This window comes from Bos indicus x Bos taurus, chromosome 1 (genome assembly GCF_003369695.1).
Source record: "Bos indicus x Bos taurus breed Angus x Brahman F1 hybrid chromosome 1, Bos_hybrid_MaternalHap_v2.0, whole genome shotgun sequence".
NCBI lineage: Eukaryota > Metazoa > Chordata > Mammalia > Artiodactyla > Bovidae > Bos > Bos indicus x Bos taurus.
In genome coordinates this window covers 93,363,084-93,385,845 of record NC_040076.1, presented here as the reverse complement: position 1 = coordinate 93,385,845, position 22,762 = coordinate 93,363,084, and the positions used below count along the sequence as shown (strand labels likewise).

The following is a 22,762-nucleotide window of genomic DNA, read 5'->3' as shown; positions in this document are numbered from 1 at the left end:
GCGGTGCTTCTGAAATGGGGAGTGAAGTGGGGGGATGTGAACCACCTCGCACATCTCCGGTAGATCTCTAGGGAGCTACCTAGATCGAGCTTAAAAACCGTGTTTTGTGGCATCAGTGGGAAAGCCGAGCAATCCTCCAACCTCTGAACTTTGCGTTGAAAATCTCTCAGTTGAGAGATCCCTCTTGGATCTAGTGCTTTCTCCTACTGATACTTTAAAGAGAGGAGGCAGCGATGCATTGGAAAAACCTGCATGTGGAGGGGGAAAGCCCAAGTAGAAATCTCTGCTATCTCTGCCGTTGTTTTGGCAGCTGTCTTGGCTTCTAGGGGAATTTTGCAGGGGGGATTGGCCGTTTTCGTATTGTCTCTTTCTCCCTTCCCCTTCCCGCCTCTCCCTCCTCCCCGCCGAACACTAAAGGGTTACAGGTTCACTGCATCGGATAGATACTGTAAGAGTGGGTGACCGGCCACACGTGTTGTCTTGTAATTCACTTGTACGACTTTGCATAATACAGTCCGAGGTAACTTTTCTTCGAGTTGGACCAGTCCAGGAAGGCGTTGCAGCCTTTCTGCCGAGGGCCCAGGCTGGCAAGTGCGCCAGGCAGCCGGCTGTATTTCCAATGCATGCCTACCCTGGCTGCCTCGCCACTTACTGGCTTTTCTTTCCTACTGAGCGGTTGCGCGCGCGTTTCCAGACGTTTTCTTGCTGCTGAATTAAGAGCTTTTTTTTTTCTTTTAAAATATTATTTCATTGCTCTCAACAAAAGCTCATCTTTATTTACGGAAGGGAAATAAATTTCAGTAGATGTAATTAAAAATAATCACTCCAATGAGTGAATATTAATTGACTAAGGAAACTAAAAGTTGCTTTGGAATCCAGAAAAGCATATAATTCTGAACCAATTTTGGAGTCCGCATAGATTCAGAACAATTACGTAGAGAGAACGGATTTAAAATATGTATATAGATATGTTAAATAAGTTAAGGCACTCCCCTGCCTTCATAGGCTCCTTATACCTTCAGAATGTTAGTTGGCTTTTCCTGTTTAAGGCCATTTCGTTAAATTTTAAACCTCATTCAGCTGCACTAGACTACACTGGAAATAGATAATTGTTAAAACATAAAATAATGTATTTTCTACATGTTATTATTTTAAAGAAGAGCATCAAATATTTTTGCAGGGGTCTCTGTTTATAGACTATGAAATATATGTAGATACCATATACCTTTATTGTTTTAGCATTAAAACCTCTTCATCGTGAACTCACTGAAAGGCAACTCTTCAATGTCATCTAAAGCACTCATCATCCAAGTACTTCAAGAATTCCAGATACATCAGACATTCTGGTATTAAAAGAGGAGCCTCACCAAACTTTCTTCTTGGATTTGTATGTATATGTGTGTTTCTTAAGGCTAAATTCTGAAGCAAGATCAATGCCATTCCTTTTTCCTTTTTAAGATTAAATAGCAAAAAATGAAACTCTTGTCTCCCAAGGATTCTACAGTGGAAAAGTTACTACTTATTACTGCAGACTTTGAGTTTTTTTAGAGATTAAAAAGATAGCAAGAAATCCTGCAGGCGTGTTAGTTTTAAGAAGGTATCTCAGAGGCTGGGTTTGCCTTTTTTTTTTGTTTTTTTTAAACACTAAGTCATGTGGTTTAAGTGCAGCATGAGCTGGAAGAATGGATATTCTGTGTTTTAGTACATTCTAGCCACTGATCATAGCTACACTGTCCACTAATATTAACATCTTTTTAAAAATTTAAGTTAAAACAGACAGCTAACAAATAACAAAATATAATAGTAAATATATCATGAAGGCAAATGTGAGATGGATTAGAATCCCTCTTTATAGGCTAGTAGAGAATATAATGTTGATACTATAAAAGTAGATGGAGAGTATGATACATGAAAAAGGAAGTCCTTGTAAAAGTTAATTTACATCTTTCACAACCACGGACCCAGTGGTAATGGATTGCGCAATGGTGCGAAAGCCAGCAGAGTTAGCTTAAAGTGCCTTTGTCATGACTGAACAGTGTTTTCCTCTGGCGAGAATAATCAATACTTTGTGGCCCCTTGTTCCATTTTCTTTTGGCAGTGAAAATGAAAGGTGAAAACTTTAACCCACTCTGTGGTTTCTACAAGCAGTTCCTAATATAAAACTTTGGTAAACTTTGTAGGTGGTAGATCCACTTTGGAAAGTTAATAATAATATACCCCCAAATAACCAGTAAACGAAGAGCAACTTACCCAGTTAGATAAATGTTCTCTATTAATAGAGTGAATTATTTTGAGAACTATTAAAAAACCTCAAGAGTTCACTTAGTTACATTTGCTCTACTTTATTCAAATAACATTTTTTTTTTGGTCATGACTGTTAAAAAGAACATGGTGGCCTATGATCATTTGTCCCAATTTTGCTACAGAATACACAAAATGTGGTAGTTTGGGATAAAGAAGCAGAAACTCTCAATTAGCCCTGAAGATGACAAGCATGGTTTCTAATGTGTGTGATGAGAAATAGCTTTGGATTCCCCAAGGCTTATCACCATGAATAACTCACGTTGCTTCACTGGAGCTTTGCTGCACCTATCCCTAGAACCCTTCCATGTGTTCTAGCTGGCCTAACATTCAGGGGGTGCGAATACATTTGCTACAGATTTGTTTCATGATTTTGAGATATTTAAATAGTTAAATGTTATTCTACACCAATCGATTTTTTTTTTAAAGGAAATTGCTCCACTCTTAATTGAAAGCAAAATGAAAAGGGCAATCCTATTTTAATGATTTGTTGGAATTTAACACATGGCATCTCAAAATGCAAATCTTCTGTTTCTTTTGCTTTGTCAAGAAATGCTAAAACAAAACTTAAAACTTAGAGTTAGTTTAAAACTTCAGTTTTTAATATTTCAAATTTGCAAAGCCCAGAAAATCTTTGAAAAATTAACATATAGAAGACTCATGATAAATCTAGGGTGTCCTTTTAAATGCCTTTTGAAAGATAATTTAAAACATTTTGAAGTAGGTAACCTCTTAATCTTGTGGGATAGCAACATTCTCAACTGTTCCTAAGAAGAATTTCTTAATACTAACAGGTTTGATTACTTTTCCTTTGTTATTAATGACATCACATTGATAATGTCAACTGTCACTCTCTTACTATAGAAGGATATGAATTATTTCTGTCCCCCGCCCCAACAAAAAACACCTATATGGTAGCAAACGTGTGAAAGAGAGAGAGACTGTCAACTCTAAGCTTAACTGAAGTTAAGGAAAACTAATAAATCACTCCAGGCATTTGAAATTATCAGACGTTAAACTTTTGGAGGATTTTATATGAATTCTTTTTATAACAGTCAATATAATCTGTTCTGTGCCTGTTTCCGTTGCATGTAAGAGAAATTCTAGTCAATGGCAAAACGCTTTACTGCTGCCATTACTGCAGACTTTATAGATGAGAGATGTGTCAGCATGTTAGCTTTAGCAGTAATGCCTCTTTTGTGTGAAACCTTATGGGCCTTGCAGGCACTCTTTCATCTTGACACTCATAAAACGTTCAATCCCCATATTTATTATTTAATTTTCTTCCTATATATAGCAGCCGAACACTTCAATATATGAATGTGTAGCCAAAAACTGACAAGCAAGCGTGAGTAGGACTAATGAGTTTTAATAATACACATATTAGGGACTGCTAAAGAAAGTTTAATTAAGAAAAACAAGTTAAGCATGAAATTCATTTTGGAACAAATGCAACTTAAGTTATTACTGCAGATGTAAAATCAAAAACCACAGGGATACATGACAAGAAAGAAAGTTCCGGGTTGAAACTAGACCTACTAAACGCAGTTGACATCTTAGGACCTGCCTTTAAGTTGATGCACTTGGCTCTGCCTTATGAAATCAAAGAATATACACTATTTCAGAGTTTTCACTTTTCTATAACAGTTTTGGTTTAATATGTTAACTGTATCCAGGCATGTTCTGTACCAGTTCCCTTCAGACACAGTAGCCTTTCAGTAGCCACACAGTAGCCTTTCACTTTTCTGTGGTCAGTTTTCCTAATACCGTACATGCCTACCTAATCTACCAGTCAGAATCCATGCCGTCCCTTTGGGTGTGCAGTAGGTGGTGTTTCAGTAAGAGGACTGCTCATGTATCAATTTACCTGCACCTATGGTTCTGCTTGATTTGGGGCATTTAGAAATAAATTTTAGAAATTGTGTATGTTTGCCCATTTATTTATTTGGTGGTGGCATTTTACATCTGGGCAGAAGTTGGAGAGGAGACAGAATACTGGGCAAACATTTCCTTAGAATTTCGTCTGTATTTAATGTATACTTCTTGAAAGAGGGAAGCAGTCAGGCAATAGCATGAAGGTCTTATACATGCTCTTCAACAACTGTCTTTTTGGCAACATCTGTTTGATAGGCTAACTTATTCTAATACACACCTTTGGCATCACCTATGTGTAACAGTGGGTGTTTCCTCTTTGAAATACCCAGTGAATATTGAGTCTTTGAGGAAAAAAAGAGGTTAGTTGTAACACTTCAAAGTGAATTGAAAATGTTCTTGTCTTTTTTTAGATAGTTATGGTGCATACTTTCATATGGAATACTCCACGCTTGGAAATTTAACATGGTCACTCATTAAATCAATGAATACTGACTTGATAAAAACTAACTTGGAATTATTGTTGGTATAAGTTTTTCCCATAGGTCCACCATTCCCCTTATGACACAACTAACCAGAAAAACAGTGATTACCACATATCACACTGACAAACAGTTGTCAATATTAAGACCTGAAAAATCATACTCAGCCATCTAATAGTTGACCATAAGGCTACAAGGAGTAAAGGTTCACTTCAGTAACCATTATGTTTCAAGTTTCAAGTCAGTGCATCTGTCATTTTTAATTTAAATCTATATTACTTAGCTGTCCAAAACTTTACACACATGTGACATTGTTATCTATCCTTTTTCTTATAGGTAAAAAAATAAAGTCACTTAGTGTCTTTACCTCTTTAACTGTGCCCAGTATTCTAATGCATATGTTGCAATGAGATTGTTGCCAAAAGTTTCTGTTATTTAAAGCTGTGGTCTTTAGTAATAAACCTGAGGAATTATTTAATATATGAGTAATACATTTTACATGCTGCAATAATACAGTGGTATAGCTTATATAACCTCTATAATGGCAGGGGGTATTGTCTGGCTTTTCAAAGCTATGTGTTTCCTCCCAACACCCAGAATAGTGCCTAACATATTACTAGCAACTGACAAATATTGCTGAATGATTAAAAAAATCTCATCCTAGTCTTGCATATTAACAACTAAATATGTAACCTCTTGCTTAATACCTGATCTCTTCATTTTTGCTTTTAATTTTTCCAAACCTAAGTCAGTTGTTACTTTTAATTGATATATATTTTAAAACTATGTGCAAATTCCAAAAGTAGAAATATACTGAAAAGATTGAATTTTAATTAAAGACAAATAAGAATTGAAACTTTTTAGTGAAATTTTTATGTAGTTTATTTATTGTGATAAATTATTTTATCAGGACTCACAAGTATAATAGGATTATTCGAGGTTATAATTTAGCAAAATGAATATTAAAGTTATTTCTGCTGTGTAGAAAATGTGATATCTCGAGGAACTTTGGAAGCACTAATGCAAACACTTAAAACATGGACAGTAAGACCTAAAATATAATCATGTTTGGCATTTTGGTCATTAATTCTTTTTTCAGTTTTTAAAAAATTTATAGTTACAAGTTTCCTATTGTTCAACTTTATTTAAATGGTGAATTCACTTAAACTTATGTGTATATTAAATTCTTGTGTATTCATTGATGTTTCGTTACACAAATGGCACATGGATAGAGTATTGCTTTGAATTTTGTTATTGTTAGTACTAATAGAACTGTAATATGAAAGGAAATAAAAGATGTGAATATCTGAAGAAGATTGCAAGTATAATCGTCTGTCACTTTGGGGCAAAGCTTGAGCTCTAAGCCAAATCAGGAGTGACAGAACCCTTACTGTTGTCTGGTACCTTACATGAAAGGAGTTGGTGGTCTCAGTCCAGTTCCTAGCAGACAGTTACTCGCTAAACAATAGTAACTATAGTATTTGCCAATTCCTGCAGAAACCTAGGACTGAATGGGGATAAATGTTTAACTACCCCTTCTCTGCTAATCATCCTGCAAGGGGTCAAGATTGACTCACCCTGGCACAGGGCCACACTGAGAAACTTAGCACTGCCTCTGCCAACGTTGTAGCCATTGTCTGCAGCACAGGATTTTTAAAGAGGACTTCAGTTAAGCAGGGCACCAGGAGTGGCAGTTCTCCGCTCTTCCCAGGCACAATGCACCATAAACAAGAATAGACTTCAACAGTGACTTGAGAAGGTAGCACTGCTCTTAGGTTGTACTGTCTTCACTATAAAGACACTGGCAGGCATACTTAAGTTACCTAAGGCATACTTAAGATCCTGGCAGGCATGCTTCTGGACACAATGACTTGCAGCCCCAAAGTAGCCCTTTTCAGACAAAAGCTTCAGTGTAATATCAAGGGAAGTAATCTACTCGACCTGGCTGTCTCTCCTGAGCTCTTGAGTGATTATTCATTTTCTTCTAGGAGAGTCACAGCATCAGCAATTGGTTTTAAATATGTGTCCTGTGGTATTTGACGTATGCATTAAAACAGTTGCCTGTGCTTTTATTTTTAAACATTCTGTTTTACAGTTGCTGTCCTTCAAATCCTTTTAATGTCCTTCCACCTTTGAAAGTTAACCCTCTTCTGTAGATTTTAAAACAGCAATTAATATGTAGAGATTCTGAGAGTAGGTTCAGAGTAAACAGAAATAAAACTTATTTTATATAGTCAAATGTTAAATGGATTGTTTCGCTTGATCCCCAAAATAAAATAAAGGAGAAACTCACTAACGTTTAGCCATTTGTTGTAATGATGGTCTTAGTAGAAATATTCAGTTGTAGAATGCAGAAGGAAATGCTATCACTTTGATCTCTTTTTCTTTCTGCTGTCAGAAAGCTGTTATGGCATCTTCAGATCTCACTTTTTTCCCAAATGGTAACAAAATTAGTCACCAGTCTATAAGAACATGCCTCCACACCTCTGCATGATGGGGAATTTTCATTGTCCTTCTATTTATCTTCACCTCTTTTCTGTTATATCTCCTTTTGCTGCCAAGTGTAATTAAGATAATGCCTTCACAGCGGTCATGTATCACAGTTGAATAAATAAAATCTGAGGGTAGGGTTAATGAAAGAAAAATAATATATAGAATGAATGGGTTAGTCATTCAAGAGATATTTTCTAATGACTTACAATGTAATTAATTGTTCTGGGGATGGTTGCTTTCAAATCAACTGTTCAAAAGCCATAGCCTCTCTTCTCAAATATTAAGGCTAACCTGATTGTTATTTTTGTGACTATAATTATTCTCATCATACTTGGGGTAAGATCTCACATCCCGATTTTTTGGCTTGATGCCTCACCCTTCTCTGAAGTCACACTTAACTCTTTGTTCACAGAGAGGCCCAGGCTTCACAGTGTTTGGGTCTTCTCTTGCCTCTGACAGGATTTGTCCCCTGTCAACTTCCACTCATCTGTCAGAACCCAGTTTACAGATTACTTCTTCAGGACAGTCATCCTTTTTACTCAAGACTCATTAACTCTCCCCTCCAAGAATTATCCTTTGCAAAGCATTTATAACTAAATGGTGTGATGGATTTACATAAAGTTTGTCTTCCCTGTTGAACTTTAGTCTCTGTGAGTGTCAGCACCATGACTATCTCCTTCTTGTGGGTCTTCCCAGTGCTTGGCACTAAATGATGTAATAAGGATGAATAGGGAATCTGAGTTTACAAATTACTGTGGTGAAAAGTACTAAAGGTTCCCGAAGGAAAAAGGCAACAAATGCTTTGAGAGTTGCAGAGAGGGAGTGTTTTTGTGGCTGGGAGGATCTGAACTGACATTTGAATCTTGTTAGTTCAAATGGCCTTGAGGGATCCTGGCTGGAGTCTTTCCAGGCAAAATCTAATGGGAAGAGTATTCCCCAGGAAGGAAGAATCTTGGTAAACAAGTTGGATTGAATTCACTGACCAGGACTCTCAGTGATGTTCTTTGTTTGTTTGTTTTTATTAGAATTGTATTTTCACTAAGATAGTTTGTTCAGTTCAGTTCAGTTCAGTCCAGTCGCTCAGTCGTGTCCGACTCTTTGTGACCCCATGAATCGCAGCACTTCAGGCCTTCCTGTCCATCACCAACTCTCAGAGTTCACTCAGACTCATGTCCATCGAGTCGGTGATGCCATCCAGCCATCTCATCCTTTGTCGTTCCCTTCTCCTCCTGTTACCGGGTATAATATCTGAAATATACTTACAATTTTTCCTGGCTATTCTTTAAAATATTTTGTTGGTAAATTTTTTTCTCTTATTACTGTCAAATTTTAGTTTGCCTTTTCTCCTACCATTCTATTTTCTCTACTGTTGGCTTACATCATTGGAGAAGTTCATTCAGAGTGGAAGTAGCCCAAGGAGAGAGAGAACAAGTAGAACCCTGCTTACATGTTCTGTGACGGGAAGGGAGAGTGGGCTGTAAACTGAGAACCCGCAGATACCTGCCTGCCCTTCCTCCTGGAAGGGGGCTCTGGGCAAAATTGAGGAGGAGGCAGGGTTTATCTTTAAACCCTTTAAATTCTTCTGCCTTATCTCTTTCTATTTGTTGAAACTCCCTACATTCATAAAACTGTGTTCTTTTTTTTTTTAATTGAAAAATGTTTCAGAGGCTTTGTGTTTCTGATTTTCAGTTTAATTATCTGTTCCACAGAGATGATAATTCTTACTCGTGGTAGTTGGTGCTGGCATTGATGAAGTTATTAATTAATTGATGATCATTGCAGAATATACTTGTCAGGACATTTGTTCTCCATAGCTATATGTTGGTATGGCCACAACATGGGCTATGATAGCACTTGAACTTCCACATGACTACTCTTGAACTTTGATATTCCCATCTATGTGACTTTTGGTTCTAATCCTGTCTGTTTTCTCCTTGTGCCCTTCTGGTACTGCTTGCTTTCTTCCCTAGATTTAGTTAATCTGTTAAATACTAAAACGACCAATTCTTATAACCTTTGCTCCTTGAAATTCCATCATTCTTACCTTGTTTATCCTCAGTCCTAACTTCTGTCATTTACTCTTTGCCTCATGTGATGGAACATTGCTGGGAAAACTTTCATGCCATCTGCTCCAAATTATGCCTGTTAACCTCATATTTCCCTCCTGTTGGTGTCCTGTGTTTTTCTTTCTAAAATCTCTCAAACTGAGCACGCGACTTTATTGAGTTAGTCTCATTCAGGAGCAAAATGTCATGTATCCTACACAGGGCATATTCTTTAAGAGGTAGGGAGTCTTGTCTCTGTCTCTCTCTCTCTCTTTTTTTAAGCTCTGTGGTCTTGAGAAAGTTATCTTGCCATATAAAGTCTCATTTTCCTCCTTTCAAATAAGAATAATTGGATTATAAGTTTGTTGTGAGGACTAATGTAAAGTGCTTGAGACAGCTTGGCAAGTAGCTGTGATCTCTAATATTAGCTGGTTTTGATGTCATTTTCACATAAATTTAGATATATTTAACTATACTTCAAACTGATGTATAAAATATGAAAATAAAACTGTTTCTGGTTTCTTCCCCACCAGTTCATTTACTGAGGTAATGGTTTCCACATGTTTGTGGTCATATACTACTCTGTTTTTGATAACAAAATCATAAAAATTATGAAATATATATTTATGGCTTCCCTGGTGGCTCAGACAGTGAAGAATCTGCCTGTGATGCTGAAGACTTGGATTCAATCCCTGGGTTTGGAAGATCCCCTGAAGGAGGAAATGGCAACCCACACTAGTATTCTTGCCTGGAGAATCCCCATGGACAGAGGAGTCTAGTGGTCTATAGTCCATGGGGTTGCAAAGAGTCAGACATGACTGAGCAACTAAGCATAGTATATTTATGTATATATGTATACATATGTATATATGTATAAATATATATATATTTATACTCCTTGATAAATCTTTCTATTATCAGATTGCAACACAACACAAAAATAGACATCAAATAATGAGAAAAAGTCAGGGTTTTTTTTTAATATCTTATAAACTTGATAGCTTCTTCCCATTATTTATTAATATCTAAAGTTGTAGAGATTCTTAAGGCACAGGTCAGAGCTACTAAAATGTATCTGTATTTCCATTTCAAAGTTATCTTCTTCATGTTTTCAAATATTTTTTCTGCCTGTTATTATATATGACAAGGTAGTCATTATTTTCAGTCTTGCAGTATAGCTGAGAAAGAGCTTATGCTAGAACCAGGAGAGGTTTCATTTCTGCTCGTTTCACATCCATATTCTATTGTTAGTACTTTCTTTTAATCTGTATTTATCTTGTGGGGAAAACTTAATTTAGTAGTCAATTTTGTGAGGTTTATATTAACTAAAACATGATGAAAAATGTGTAAATGTGCTTATCCAGTGGTATTAGCTCTAATACATCACCAAACATTGAAAAGGAGCAGTAACAACAACAAAATGCTACTCCTGGCAAATCCACTACAGAATAGAACCATCACCTTCCCAAGAACATCTCAAGTGCTGTATGCAACATACAACTGTGTGAGGTCACTGGTATGAAACCATGTATACATATTATCAAGCTTAGTTTTGTTCTCTTTATGCTTTATAAAAAATTATAATACATAGAAGTTCAACTATTTACTTCCCTTCTCTCATCTGGTCCTCTTGTGGTGGGGTATAAGCCCATTACTTTGGGGATTTCTGCTCCACAGTATTGCCAGTTTAATTTTCTTGTGAATATATTTGATAATACTTTCCCCCTCCTAAGTCTATTTAATGGCTTTTCATCATCCAGTGAATAAAATATCCAAACTCTTTAGCCTTTTAATGGAGAGCTTGCTTGATTTGGCTGTAGCCTGCCTTTCAAGTCTCATCCAGTGCTCAGCCTCACTTACTCTGTGTTCTGGCCAAACCAAACTGTGCCCTTCTCAAATGTGGCTCCTTCTTTTTCCTTTCTTTCAGGTTTCTCAGGGAAAAAAATAAAAGAGACTCTGAGATGAAGATTTGCTTGTTAAAAGTTTATTTGGGCTTGCCATTGGGAAAAGCACCCAGGCGGGGAGAACCAGGGAATCACCACCAACCTCTCCCTTGGCCCCTTTCCGTAGGGAGCTTGGGGGCTGGAATGGCCCCTCTGAGTGGGTCTGCATTGAGAAAGGAAGAGCAGACCTTTGTGCACTGGTGTGGACTTCCTGCCTTGGAGTGTGAACTTGCCCTCAGGGAGGTTGAGCGCCACACTATTCACTACATATATTTTCCACTGTTTCTAGAATGTGCCCTCTACCCAGAATTCCTTCTGTGACCATCAATGTTGGTCTAATTCTTTGAGGCCGAGCTCATATTCCTCTTGATTCATGAACTCTCTTGTTCCACTAACTTGAAGTAGACCTGTCTCTTCTTTTAAAGCCTAACATTTTTTTTTTCTGATTGCATACATTTGTTTATTCTTTTCATTTTTAATTACTTACTATGTGAATTAATTGCACATTACTTACATTAAGTGGTCAAATAGTTTATACTCATTGGGCAGCTTTATTACAGGCAAATAGAGCAATAGCAGGAGAAGGATATGCACTGAATGGGGCCTGGAAACTCAGACTCAGGCTTCTTTGTTCTCCCACTCCTGGGTCTCATGGGATACCCCTTGTTTCAAGGTCTTGAACCACCACCAGTGTGAATGTGAAGCATCTTGGTATAGGAAGCCCACAGTCTGCTGATGGTCAGGTTCTTTTACAGTGAGCTCCTCCCGAAAGCACATTTCAGTTGCATGGCCAGGCTTGGCTTTTGAAAACTGCTACACTCCACTGAAACCAGATGTTACTAAATGAAATTTTATGACATTATTATTATGAAATGCAACTCTTAAATCCCATTATTATTACTAAGTGCTGTTACAAGGCTAATATGTTCTGACCTCAAAATAACTTATAGATTCATAGATACAAAACATAATTTTTCTTTAGTTAATACAGTCAGTCTTCATTATTCCTGGATCTGTATTACAGTTTTGCCTGTTCACTAAATTTTTTTTAACCCCAAAGTCAATACTCATAGTGCTTTTGCAGTCATTCACAGACATGAGCAAAGCAGCAAAAAATGTGAGTCACCACATGAGCACACTTCCTGCTGAGATTGAGCAAGGTGATGATCTGACTTCTTGCTTCAACTCCCACACAGAGATGATCAGAGCATGGAGACAGTAGAAAGTGCACTGCAGTGCAAGAAGCTCCAGCTCTGGGGTGAGGTAGAGGGGATTTGAATCCCAGCTCTGACATCTGTTAATGAGGTGCGTGCATGCTCAGTTGCTTTAGTTGTGTCCGACTCTGTGCAACTCTATGGACTGTAGCCTGCCAGGCTCCTCTATCCCTGGGATTCTCAAGGCTAGGAGGGTTGCCATGCCCTCCTCCAGGGGATCTTCCTGACCCAGGGATCAAACCCACATCTCCTGCATTATAGGGGGATTCTTTACCCACTCAGCCACCTGGGAAGCCCATTAGTGAAGTGGCTTCAGACAAGTCACTAAACACTTTTGAGTTTTGTTTTCTCTTTTGTAAAATAAAGAAAATAGAATCTACCGGGATGAATTCATTCACAACAATGTGAAATATGTATATAAGTATATACATGTGTGAAGTGTGAAGTGAAAGTCACTCAGTCGTGTCTGACTCTCTGTGACCCCATGGACTATTCTCCAGGCCAGAGTACTGGAGTGGGTAGCCTTTCTCTTCTCCAGGGGATTTTCCCAACCCAAGGATCAAACCCAGGTCTCCTGCATTGCAGGCAGATTCTTTACCAGCTGAGCCACAAGGGAAGCCCAAGAATACTGGAGTGGATAGCCTATCCTTTCTCCAGTGGATCTTCTCTACCCAGGAATCGAACTGGGGTCTCCTGTATCGCAGGCAGATTCTTTACCAACTAAGCTGTGAGGGAAGCCCATATATACACATATATATACATATATACACACACACACACACACAGATCCATTTCTCTTTGAGCGATGGATCCATATTTCCCAATTCAGTGTTTGCAGTGACTTTATGGCATATAACTATGGTGAATAACAACTATCGGTTGTGTAGCATTGGTCAAACTTTAAGCAGCTTTGGTAATAAGTGTGTGGTCAGTCCAGATCATTTGCAACCTATGCCTACACTTGGTAAAGGATTTTCACATAGATTTTACGATGGATATAAAAATAACACAAAATTCTTGCCCCTGAATAAAAAATTCAGTAGGTGGGGTTGGATTGAACAAATGAAAACAATCAGTAAAAACAAAGTAAAATAGAAAATATATAGGTAATATTAAAAATACAACATAATAGGCTATGTAAAGCTAAAAGTTGCAGACACCTTCCTGGGTTCCAACTCCCTGTAATTATATATTTACTGAAAACATGTCACATTCCAACCTGCAGTAGAGCCATTTTTAATGTGATGTTTCTTTTCAATATTGTAGCTACTTGGAAACAATTAGTAGGCTGTACTTATCATTAAATTCTTGTAAGATTTAGCACAACAGCATGCATATCATGGATACCCAATAAATGTTTGTTGAGTAAAGAAAGAATTGGATGAATGTGTCCACCTACTGTGAATATTTAATGTTCTAGAAATTTCTTTATATTCTTTCTAGCATCATCTCTGATCTGGGTCACTCAGGAACAAACTAGTTAATGGACCAGGTATTATGATAAATTAATGCAGGAGATAATATATTCCCATTTTTGATGTTTTGTTTAAATGTTATTTATTTTGTTTTGTTGTTTTTGTCATTTGATTTTGTTTTATTTTTGCAGTCCCTTTGGAATTGCACATGCCTTAAGCAAAGAAGAATAATGGAGGAATTTGTGAGCTAGTTATCTTCACCTACTAAAAAGTCAGAGGAAAGCTAATCCAGTGTGGATTAGTAAATTCATCTACTTGCCTGGACTGCTGAATAAGGATTTTCTGACCTCATTATTTTAATGTATAATCAATATTTATTATGAAATACTTCAAACATTCAGAAAAATGTAGAGAATTCCTCAACAAAGGTGTGTGTGCACACGTGTGTATTCACATGTGTGTATACACATCACCCAACATGATCAAAATCTTAGATTTTTAGAACTTGCTGTAGTTAATTGTGGTCTTTTACGGTCCCATTGTAGGTTATCATTCATAGTTCCAATTAATCAATTAATGGCATTAATTAATTGCTAGAACTAATTTCATATCCTTTTCTTCTTACCCATGGATAATAAATCATGTGTTATTACATATTCATCCATCTGTGAATAATGCGTAGTTTTGTTTCACGTATTTTAAGGTTTATTTAAATAACATTTTACTGTATGTAATCTTTGTTCAAAAATTTTAGGATTTACTCATGTTGATATTTAGGTCTATGTTCCTTATTTTCACTGACGTATAGAATTTTAATTTGTGAATATATCATAGTTCATCTGTCAATATCTGTTAATGGACATTTGTGCTCTTATAAAGTTGGGCTTTTTTTGGTTACTCATCATTATTTTAAAATGATCTTGTGTAAATGCATATGAACACCCATTCAATGTAAAATTAAAAAAGGTGAAAAAAAGGTAACAAAATCTTGCAAACTGATCCAGCCACTATGGAGAACAGTGTTGAGATTCCTTAAAAAACTGGGAATAGAACTGCCATACGACTCAGTAGTCCCACTGCTGGGCATACATCCTGAGGAAACCAGAATTGAGAGAGACACATCTACCCCAATGTTCATTGCAGTGCTATTTACAATAGCTATTTACAATATTTACAATGGAAGCAACTTAGAGGTCCATCTGCAGATGAATGGGTAAGGAAGTTGTGGTTCATATACACAATGGAATATTACTAAGTTATAAAAAGGAAAACATTTGAATCATTTCTAATGAGGTGGATGAAACTGGAGCATATTATACAGAGTGAAGTAAGTCAGAAAGAGAAAGAAAAATACAGTGTATTAGCTCATATATATGGAATTTAGAAAGACGGTAATAACGATACTACATGCAGAGCAGCCAAGGAGACAGATGTAAAGAACAGATTTTTGGACTCAGTGGGAGGAGGGTGGGATGATTTGAGAGACTAGCATTGAAACATGTACATTACCATATGTAAAATAGATGGCCAATACAAGTGAACGCATGAAGCAGGGCACCTACAGCCAGTGCTCTGGGACAACCCAGAGGGATGGGGTGAGGAGGAAAGCGGGAGGGGGTTCAGAGTGGGAGGAACACATGTCTTCATGTGACTGATTCGTGTTGATGAATGGCAAAAACCATCACAATAAAGTGATTATCCTCTGATTAAAATAAATAATTTTTTTAAAAGTCATTAGAAAAAGGTAACAAAATCCAAAGTTCCAATAAGAACAGGGTAAGCATTTAAATTTCTGTTTCTATGAAATTGTCAGAGAATTTACCTAGAGTCTATCTTCTGAAGGAACATAAAACACTTTTACAATTCATTTTTAAAGGCACTAGGATCAATTTTTTTTAAAGTGTTAATTGTGAAGTTAGAGACTGTATCTAGTGTAATGATCAAAAGGATGGCCTTTAAATTAGATGCCAGTGGGCTCCTGGATCTGCTATTGATGAGCTGAGAACCAGGGCCAAGGCACTTAACCTCTTTAAGTCTTGATACCTTGTGAGTAAAAAGGGAATAACTGTTGAACCCAGTTTATAGGGTTGTTGTAAATGAGGTGTAAAGGTTTAAAAGCTAAGGGTTTGGCATATACCAAGGAAACACCAATAAATAGGAAAAATTTCCTAACAACAAATTTGAGAGTCTATATTTTGGCGTGCGCTCACACACACACACACACACAGCTTCTCTGGTGGCTCAGGCAGTAAAGAATCTGCCTGCAATGCAGAAGGCCTGGGTTCCATCCCTGGGTCAGGAAGATCCCCTGGAAAAGGGAATGGCTACCCATTCCAGTATTCTTGCCTGGAGAATCCCATGGACAGAGGAGCCTGGTGGGCTACACAGTCCATGTGGTTGCAAAGAGTTGGACATGAGTGAGCAACTAATACACACACACACGTTTAAATTTTCAGTTATTTAAACTAGCCATATTTGTACATTGCACTTGGGCAACTGTTGTTATAACAGTGACCTCTGAAAACTATTTAGGGTCCATACTATAATTCCCTGTACAGGTCAGCCCATGTATAATGGGATGTTTTTGTAACCTCGAAAGCTAAACATTAGAATTTGAAAACTTGCCATGGCATGCAAAATTCTCATCCTCTACAATTTGTGTTAAAGTAGCACATTAGTGGGAAACAGCAGCCCTTTTATTTTTAACACAGTTAAGGATTTGTGAGCATGAAAATGAGAGTTATTTTGTTAGGAACCAAACAAGTACTTTTTTATTATTGATGAGCATGTAAGTGTGTAATGAATATTTAGAAATAACTATTGAAGATTAGGCTGTATAAAATATGGTGTTGGAGACTTTTAAATCCTCACCACAGGTTCTCTACTTTAGGTGTCAAAAATGCTGCATTTTAACACCAAAATGTGACCAGGAAAGACCTAGTTGTTTAAGACCAAAATGTGATCAGAAAAGACCTAATTGCGGCCCACCACAATTCTGTGCAAGAATGAGCATTACATACTCAACAGAAATGAGTTTGTGTAGCTAAATCTTCAACAGATGCTGGAGTTCTGGCACAGAAATGGGGTGGTCTAAGCCTGACTTTTGTATGTTAATATGCTTTCACAGCAAAGGTATGCGAATTAACACAGACTGAGATATTCTTGAAGAAAGACATTTATCTCCTTATTGCCATCTGTGATGAATTGTTTAGAGCTAAGGGAACACCAGGCTTGAATCAAATCTCCTGCTGCCCTATATAGTTTTAACACAAAGTCAGGGCAGCCTCACTGCCAGACCAGCACTTCTTCAGGAATCTTCCCATAAAATGACAGGATAGAACCATCTATAATACAAAACAACACTGTTGTTTTCAAACTAAGCAGTCTAAAAAGTTGCTTGAACAAGAGAAGACAAATTTGCTGAGTTGTTTGGTATTTTGCAGTTAATGTAAGGTATGCTGTGAAATGCATGGCACTGAACGTTACATTTTATTCTGATGTGTCTTAAGTTGGACTGGGTAGTCAGTGTTAGATGTTTGATTAGTGTCAATATGCAGGATGTTATGATTAGGTATGGTTGTTCTTTTAAACTACCACATTCTTTTTTGTACTGTTCCTTTGATTTCTGTCAGATAGTAAGAACATTTCTAATTTAAAATATATTGACTTTGACTCAAAATTCATTTTCCTGTTGCAATTTTACTGATATCTAAAATATATATATTATGTCTCCTGCGTTGGCAGGTGGGTTCTTTACTACTGAGCCACCAGGGAAGGCCTAAAATATATAACTAGATGGTTAAAAAAATCTGCAAATAATGATGCCAACTTCTGTCTCTTTTCCAAGTTGTGTCTAATGGTAATTTGTCTTTTAAATTCTTGAATCTTAATTGAAGGTGAAGGAACTGTAGCCAATGACTTTGTGTATACTTTTGAGAAATAGCAAGGAGACTGACCTTATAAGGTTCAGTTCAGTTCAGTCGCTCAGTCGTGTCCGACTCTTTGTGACCCCATGAACCGCAGCACGCCAGGCCTCCCTGTCCATCACCAACTCCAGGAGTCTACCCAAACCCATGTCCATTGAGTCAGTGATGCCATCCAACCATCTCATCCTCTGTTGTCCCCTTCTCCTCCTGCCCTTAATGTTTCCCAGCATCAGGGTCTTTTCAAATGAGTCAGCTCTTTGCATGAGGTGGCCAAAGTATTGGAGTTTCAGCTTCAACATCAGTCCTTCCAATGAACACCCAGGACGGATCTCCTTTAGAATGGACTGGTTGGATCTCCTTGCAGTCCAAGGGACCCTCAAGAGTCTTCTCCAACACCACAGTTTAAAGCATCAATTCTTCTGCGCTCACTTTCTTTATAGTCCAACACTCACATACATACATGGCCACTGGAAAAACCATAGCCTTGACTAGATGGACATTTTTTGGCAAAGTAATGTCTCTGCTTTTCAATATGCTATCTAGGTTGGTCATAACCCTCCTTCCAAGGAGTAAGCGTCTTTTAATTTCATGGCTGCAATCACCATCTGCAGTGATTTTGGAGCCCAGAAAAATAAAGTCAGCCACTGTTTCCACTGTTTGCCCTGTTTCCCCGTCTATTTGCCATGAAGTGATGGGACTGGATTTCATGATCTTAGTTTTCTGAATGTTGTGCTTTAAGCCAACTTTTTCACTCTCCTCTTTTACTTTCAGCAAGAGGCTCTTTAGTTCTTCTTCACTTTCTGCCATAAGGGTGGTGTCATCTGCATATCTGAGGACATTCATATTTCTCCCGGCAGTCTTGATTCCAGCTTGTGCTTCATCCAGCCCAGCGTTTCTCCTGATGTACTCTGCATATAAGTTAAATAAGCAGGCTGACAATATACAGCCTTGACGTACTCCTTTCCCTATTTGGAACCAGTCTGTTGTTCCATGTTCAGTTCTAACTGTTGCTTCCTGACCTGCATACAGATTTGTCAGGAGGCAGGTCAAGTGGTCTGGTATGCCCATCTCTTTCAGAATTAGTTGCACTAAATGATTATAGTTGAGCTAGCATTGATGTTCTTGTTCTAAAATTATTTTTGTCTTATCTGTATAACATGGGATTGGGCCCATACTTTGTTTGTTTAATAAACATAGTCATTCTTACAAAGTTTATTTCGATTCCACTAATCCCCTACCAATATTTTTTAAAAAAGGTTTTCTGCTATTGAGTCCTAATTTTTAGTATATTTGATGATTAATACTATGGTTCCATAAAATGATTGAAGATCTTCAATAAAGGAAAAATTTAACATAAGCCTTCAGTATTTAAAAAAAAACTGTATTGTGAAATTCTCCTGACACTGTATATTTTGACAAGAACTGCTGTCTGTTAAATGTGTATAAAGTCAGGAGGCAAGTTTCTCAATATTCTAATACTCGGTTATTTTACCTGTCATCTTACATCAAAGCATAATTTTCCTGTGGTAGCATTTAACTCACCTGACTCCAGCCACTATTAATGTATTTCTGTAGCTTGTAAAACATCTAGTTATCACTCTATTTTAGCTCGTTTGTACTAATTATTTATTTTCATTTTCTCTAGGATATAGACCTGCAGCCAACTGGATTTGATTTGTAAGCGGGAAATGTACAGTCAGTGGCCACTCTCACCACATTGCTACGATGGAAAACAGAATAGTCAATAGGATATGGTCTGATAAATAGTGATAATTGAAGATGTTACTTCAATACACATGAAATCAGTGGAGATACTGGCTGCACAAAGAGCTTTCTGAGCTTTTCTTAACAAACTCGCCTTTAAGAAATCAGAGGTGTAGTCTACCAATATACGGTTTTTCTCAAGTGGATACAAATACCTTTGACTCACTGTAACCAGACAACTACACAACTAATGTGGGACCATGGCAGTGCCCAGATGCACGTGGCCGGATTATGTTTGGAGAGCAGTCATGACCTGCTTGGTACACAGGGGGTTGGGTGCCTCATTGACTCTTTGTGTGTTAAGCTGTTTGCTTCACGCTGCCCATGTGCTCTCACAAAAACTGGATGATGCAGACCCCCTGGTGACTACCAACTTTGGCAAAATAAGAGGGATCAAGAAAGAACTCAATAATGAAATTCTGGGTCCTGTTATTCAGTTTCTTGGTGTTCCATATGCAGCCCCGCCAACAGGGGAACATCGTTTTCAGCCTCCGGAACCACCGTCTCCTTGGTCCGACATCAGGAATGCTACTCAGTTTGCTCCTGTCTGCCCCCAGAATATCATTGATGGCAGATTGCCGGAAGTCATGCTTCCTGTGTGGTTTACTAATAACTTGGATGTGGTTTCATCGTATGTACAAGACCAGAGTGAAGATTGCCTGTATTTAAACATATACGTCCCAACTGAGGATGGTGAGTTTACTACAGGAAAAACAGGGAGATATATTTCTATTTCTCTCTTTTATTCTAACGATATTAGTCTGTATGCACTGATAGCATGCATGGCTTTTCCTGTTGGCATGTAGACATATTTTACATGCGTGCATGCCTCTCTGTTTATATGTGTTAGTGTATCTGTTCTTATTTTTCCCTGTGCCTACTCCTTTTCTTTCCTCTGCAGCACGTATATTTAGGTAGAAATGGGTTCCTAATTTCCATTTCCTACCGAATGACTTCTGAGAAGATGCATCAACATTTCTCCATTGCATGTGCAGACTCAGCCAAGTCGGGGATCTCGCACTCAGTAAATGCAGGAGCATATTAAGTTAGATAGTGGTGTTGCATGTTCCGGCGGTCTGTGATGGAGCGCCATGTTATTTTCTAGTCTTCTATTCATTTTTCAGTAAAAAGAATATCCAAGGAATGTGCCAGAAAACCCGGCAAGAAAATATGTAGAAAAGGAGGTATGTATAAAAGTGGAAATAAAAAAATGGGGGAAACAGCTTGCAGAGGAGGAACAAGATATTCTCCCTAAGGATGATTTGCTGATGGTGGAAGTGAATGGCTAGGTGACACCTGGAATTTAATGAAGCCTGTCAAAGAAGAGAGAGATGGTTGAGGAGAGCTCTAGCTGACTAGACGTTGACAAAGCTCCTTGGTGGAGCCTTGTGTTGGCGCTGGTAGCATGGGCAGGATTTGAATCTCTGCTTTGAGTTTGGGTATAGAGAAGATACTTAGGTAATTACGTTGCCGGCAGGGTAACCAAAGATGTTGCCTTCCCAGCTGGTCAACTTTGATCTCTGAACCTTTTTTTTTTTTAGTAGATAATAGATTCCTGTTTCTTTTATAGGAAACAGATCACAAAAACCTGGGTTTTGTTTGTTTATCCTTAGTTCTCTCTGAAGACCCTATGAACTTTCTCATATTTGCTGTAACTATTGGGCAATCACCATTATTAAGTAATGGTATATTTTCCCAGACAGTCTTCCTATTTTCAGTCATTCCTCCAGAAAAAAAAAAAGGGGATTTGCAGCTTTTTATACGAAATATTTACAGTCTTAAAATTGCTTTAACATTTTTATATTTATGTTAAACAATTTAAAACATAGGGAAGAACATGATTCAGAAGCTACAATTAAATCAACCTTCAAATCATCCTCTAGCCAGATTGAGCAAATGTAGACACTGACAGCTGCAAGCTTGCATCTGAATGTAGCTTGTCCACACTCCATTTTTATATAACATCCAGTAAATCACTCATAGGAGAGTATGATTTTCTCTGGCAGTAAATTATCTAAGTGTTATTTTGACCTTACTATAACTTTGCCGAATTTTCAATCTTCATACAGAAGTCATATTAATATTCTAGTGCTGTACATTCTCTCTCTGTATGCACTTCTAATCTCCTGGCTGGACCAAGTCAGATTTCATTACAACAACTGTGTGGGGTGGGGAGTGTCTAAACTGTTCGTTTTTACTACAATTGCATTATCTGGAAGAAGCTTCATATAACCAAGTCCTTAACTGTATTTGCATTAATTGGAATTTTGTTTTTGTTCTTATTTCTTTGGTTAGACTCATAGAATTGGATTTAACCTTCGTTTTATTATTAACGTCATGATTTGGGCTGAAAGAATAGTATACTTAAGAAGGTGGATATGGAGGCAACAAAGATGTTTTAAGTAACTAAAAGAAAAGTCTCTTGTTTTTTCCCAAATGAGAATAACTGCAGTAATTTACATGCTTTCAACTAATGTACAATGCTGCAGTGGTTATTATTATGCAGCTTATCAAGCATGTGTAATTAGCTAAGTGACTTTCGCCTCCTATCACAAAGATGTTGATTCACAAAGTCATAAATAAAGATGCTATTGAAGAATGCATAAATAGAGCATAATACATAAAAATGTGTACAATCAAAAAATGATTAGGACATCAAAAGGTAAGCTAGTGAGAAAGTGACCTTTCTTTTCATACAACTTCAGAAGAAAACGGATTTGTTAAAAAAGTTATTTTTCATTGTCCTTTAGATTGTTGGTTCCATCTGCTTTATGAGACAGTTGGCAAAGAAGTATGTAAGCTGTGCTATTTACTTTGGCAAACTTTGAACTAATTTATAATTAGCCTGAGGACAAGATCTATAGATACCTACATCAGTCTGTGTAGTTTATAGTCCACATCAATTGTGTTTTTATATTAAGAATTCTAAAAAATTGGTTTACTTTGGTATTTACTATATTATTAATAAATAATAAGTAAGTAGCAAATAAGTAAGTATAACTTAAGTTATTTAAGTATTAAAGTTTATTTAAGTTATTAAATAACTTATTTAAGTTATACTTACTTATTTGCTACTTTTATATTATCCTAGAATCTAAATAACAAAAATTTTACTGTAATTTTTTATAGATAATAGTTTTTTTAAAAAAGAAAATAAATTTTAGAGCTAGTCTTTTACATAGAGTAGTTGAATTTTTCCCCCCAAACTTTCACCTTTTTTTTTCTTTTTTTTATCATGAAGTGTCTATTTTGGTCATTTTCAGAAATCATGTTTTCCTGGTTGAAAATATTAATCATTTCATGTGTA

At 37.1% G+C, this 22,762-nt stretch overlaps 1 protein-coding gene across 13 annotated transcripts in view; it reads left to right on the top strand.

Moving 5' to 3' along the window:
* The window catches only part of NLGN1 (neuroligin 1), a 955,405-nt gene that overhangs the window by 184,614 nt on the left and 748,029 nt on the right, over positions 1 to 22,762 (top strand). For 6 of the 13 annotated variants that reach the window (XM_027540713.1, XM_027540690.1, XM_027540705.1 and 3 more), the window contains exons 2-3: positions 19,337 to 20,148; positions 20,580 to 20,639. In XM_027540713.1, the coding sequence (XP_027396514.1) occupies positions 19,656 to 20,148; positions 20,580 to 20,639 (553 nt within the window). In that variant the 5' untranslated portion in view covers positions 19,337 to 19,655. Of the gene's footprint in view, positions 1 to 1,239; positions 1,388 to 19,336; positions 20,149 to 20,579; positions 20,640 to 22,762 lie in introns of all 13 variants that reach the window. The other 7 variants (XM_027540764.1, XM_027540773.1, XM_027540783.1 and 4 more) reach the window with 2 other exon arrangements.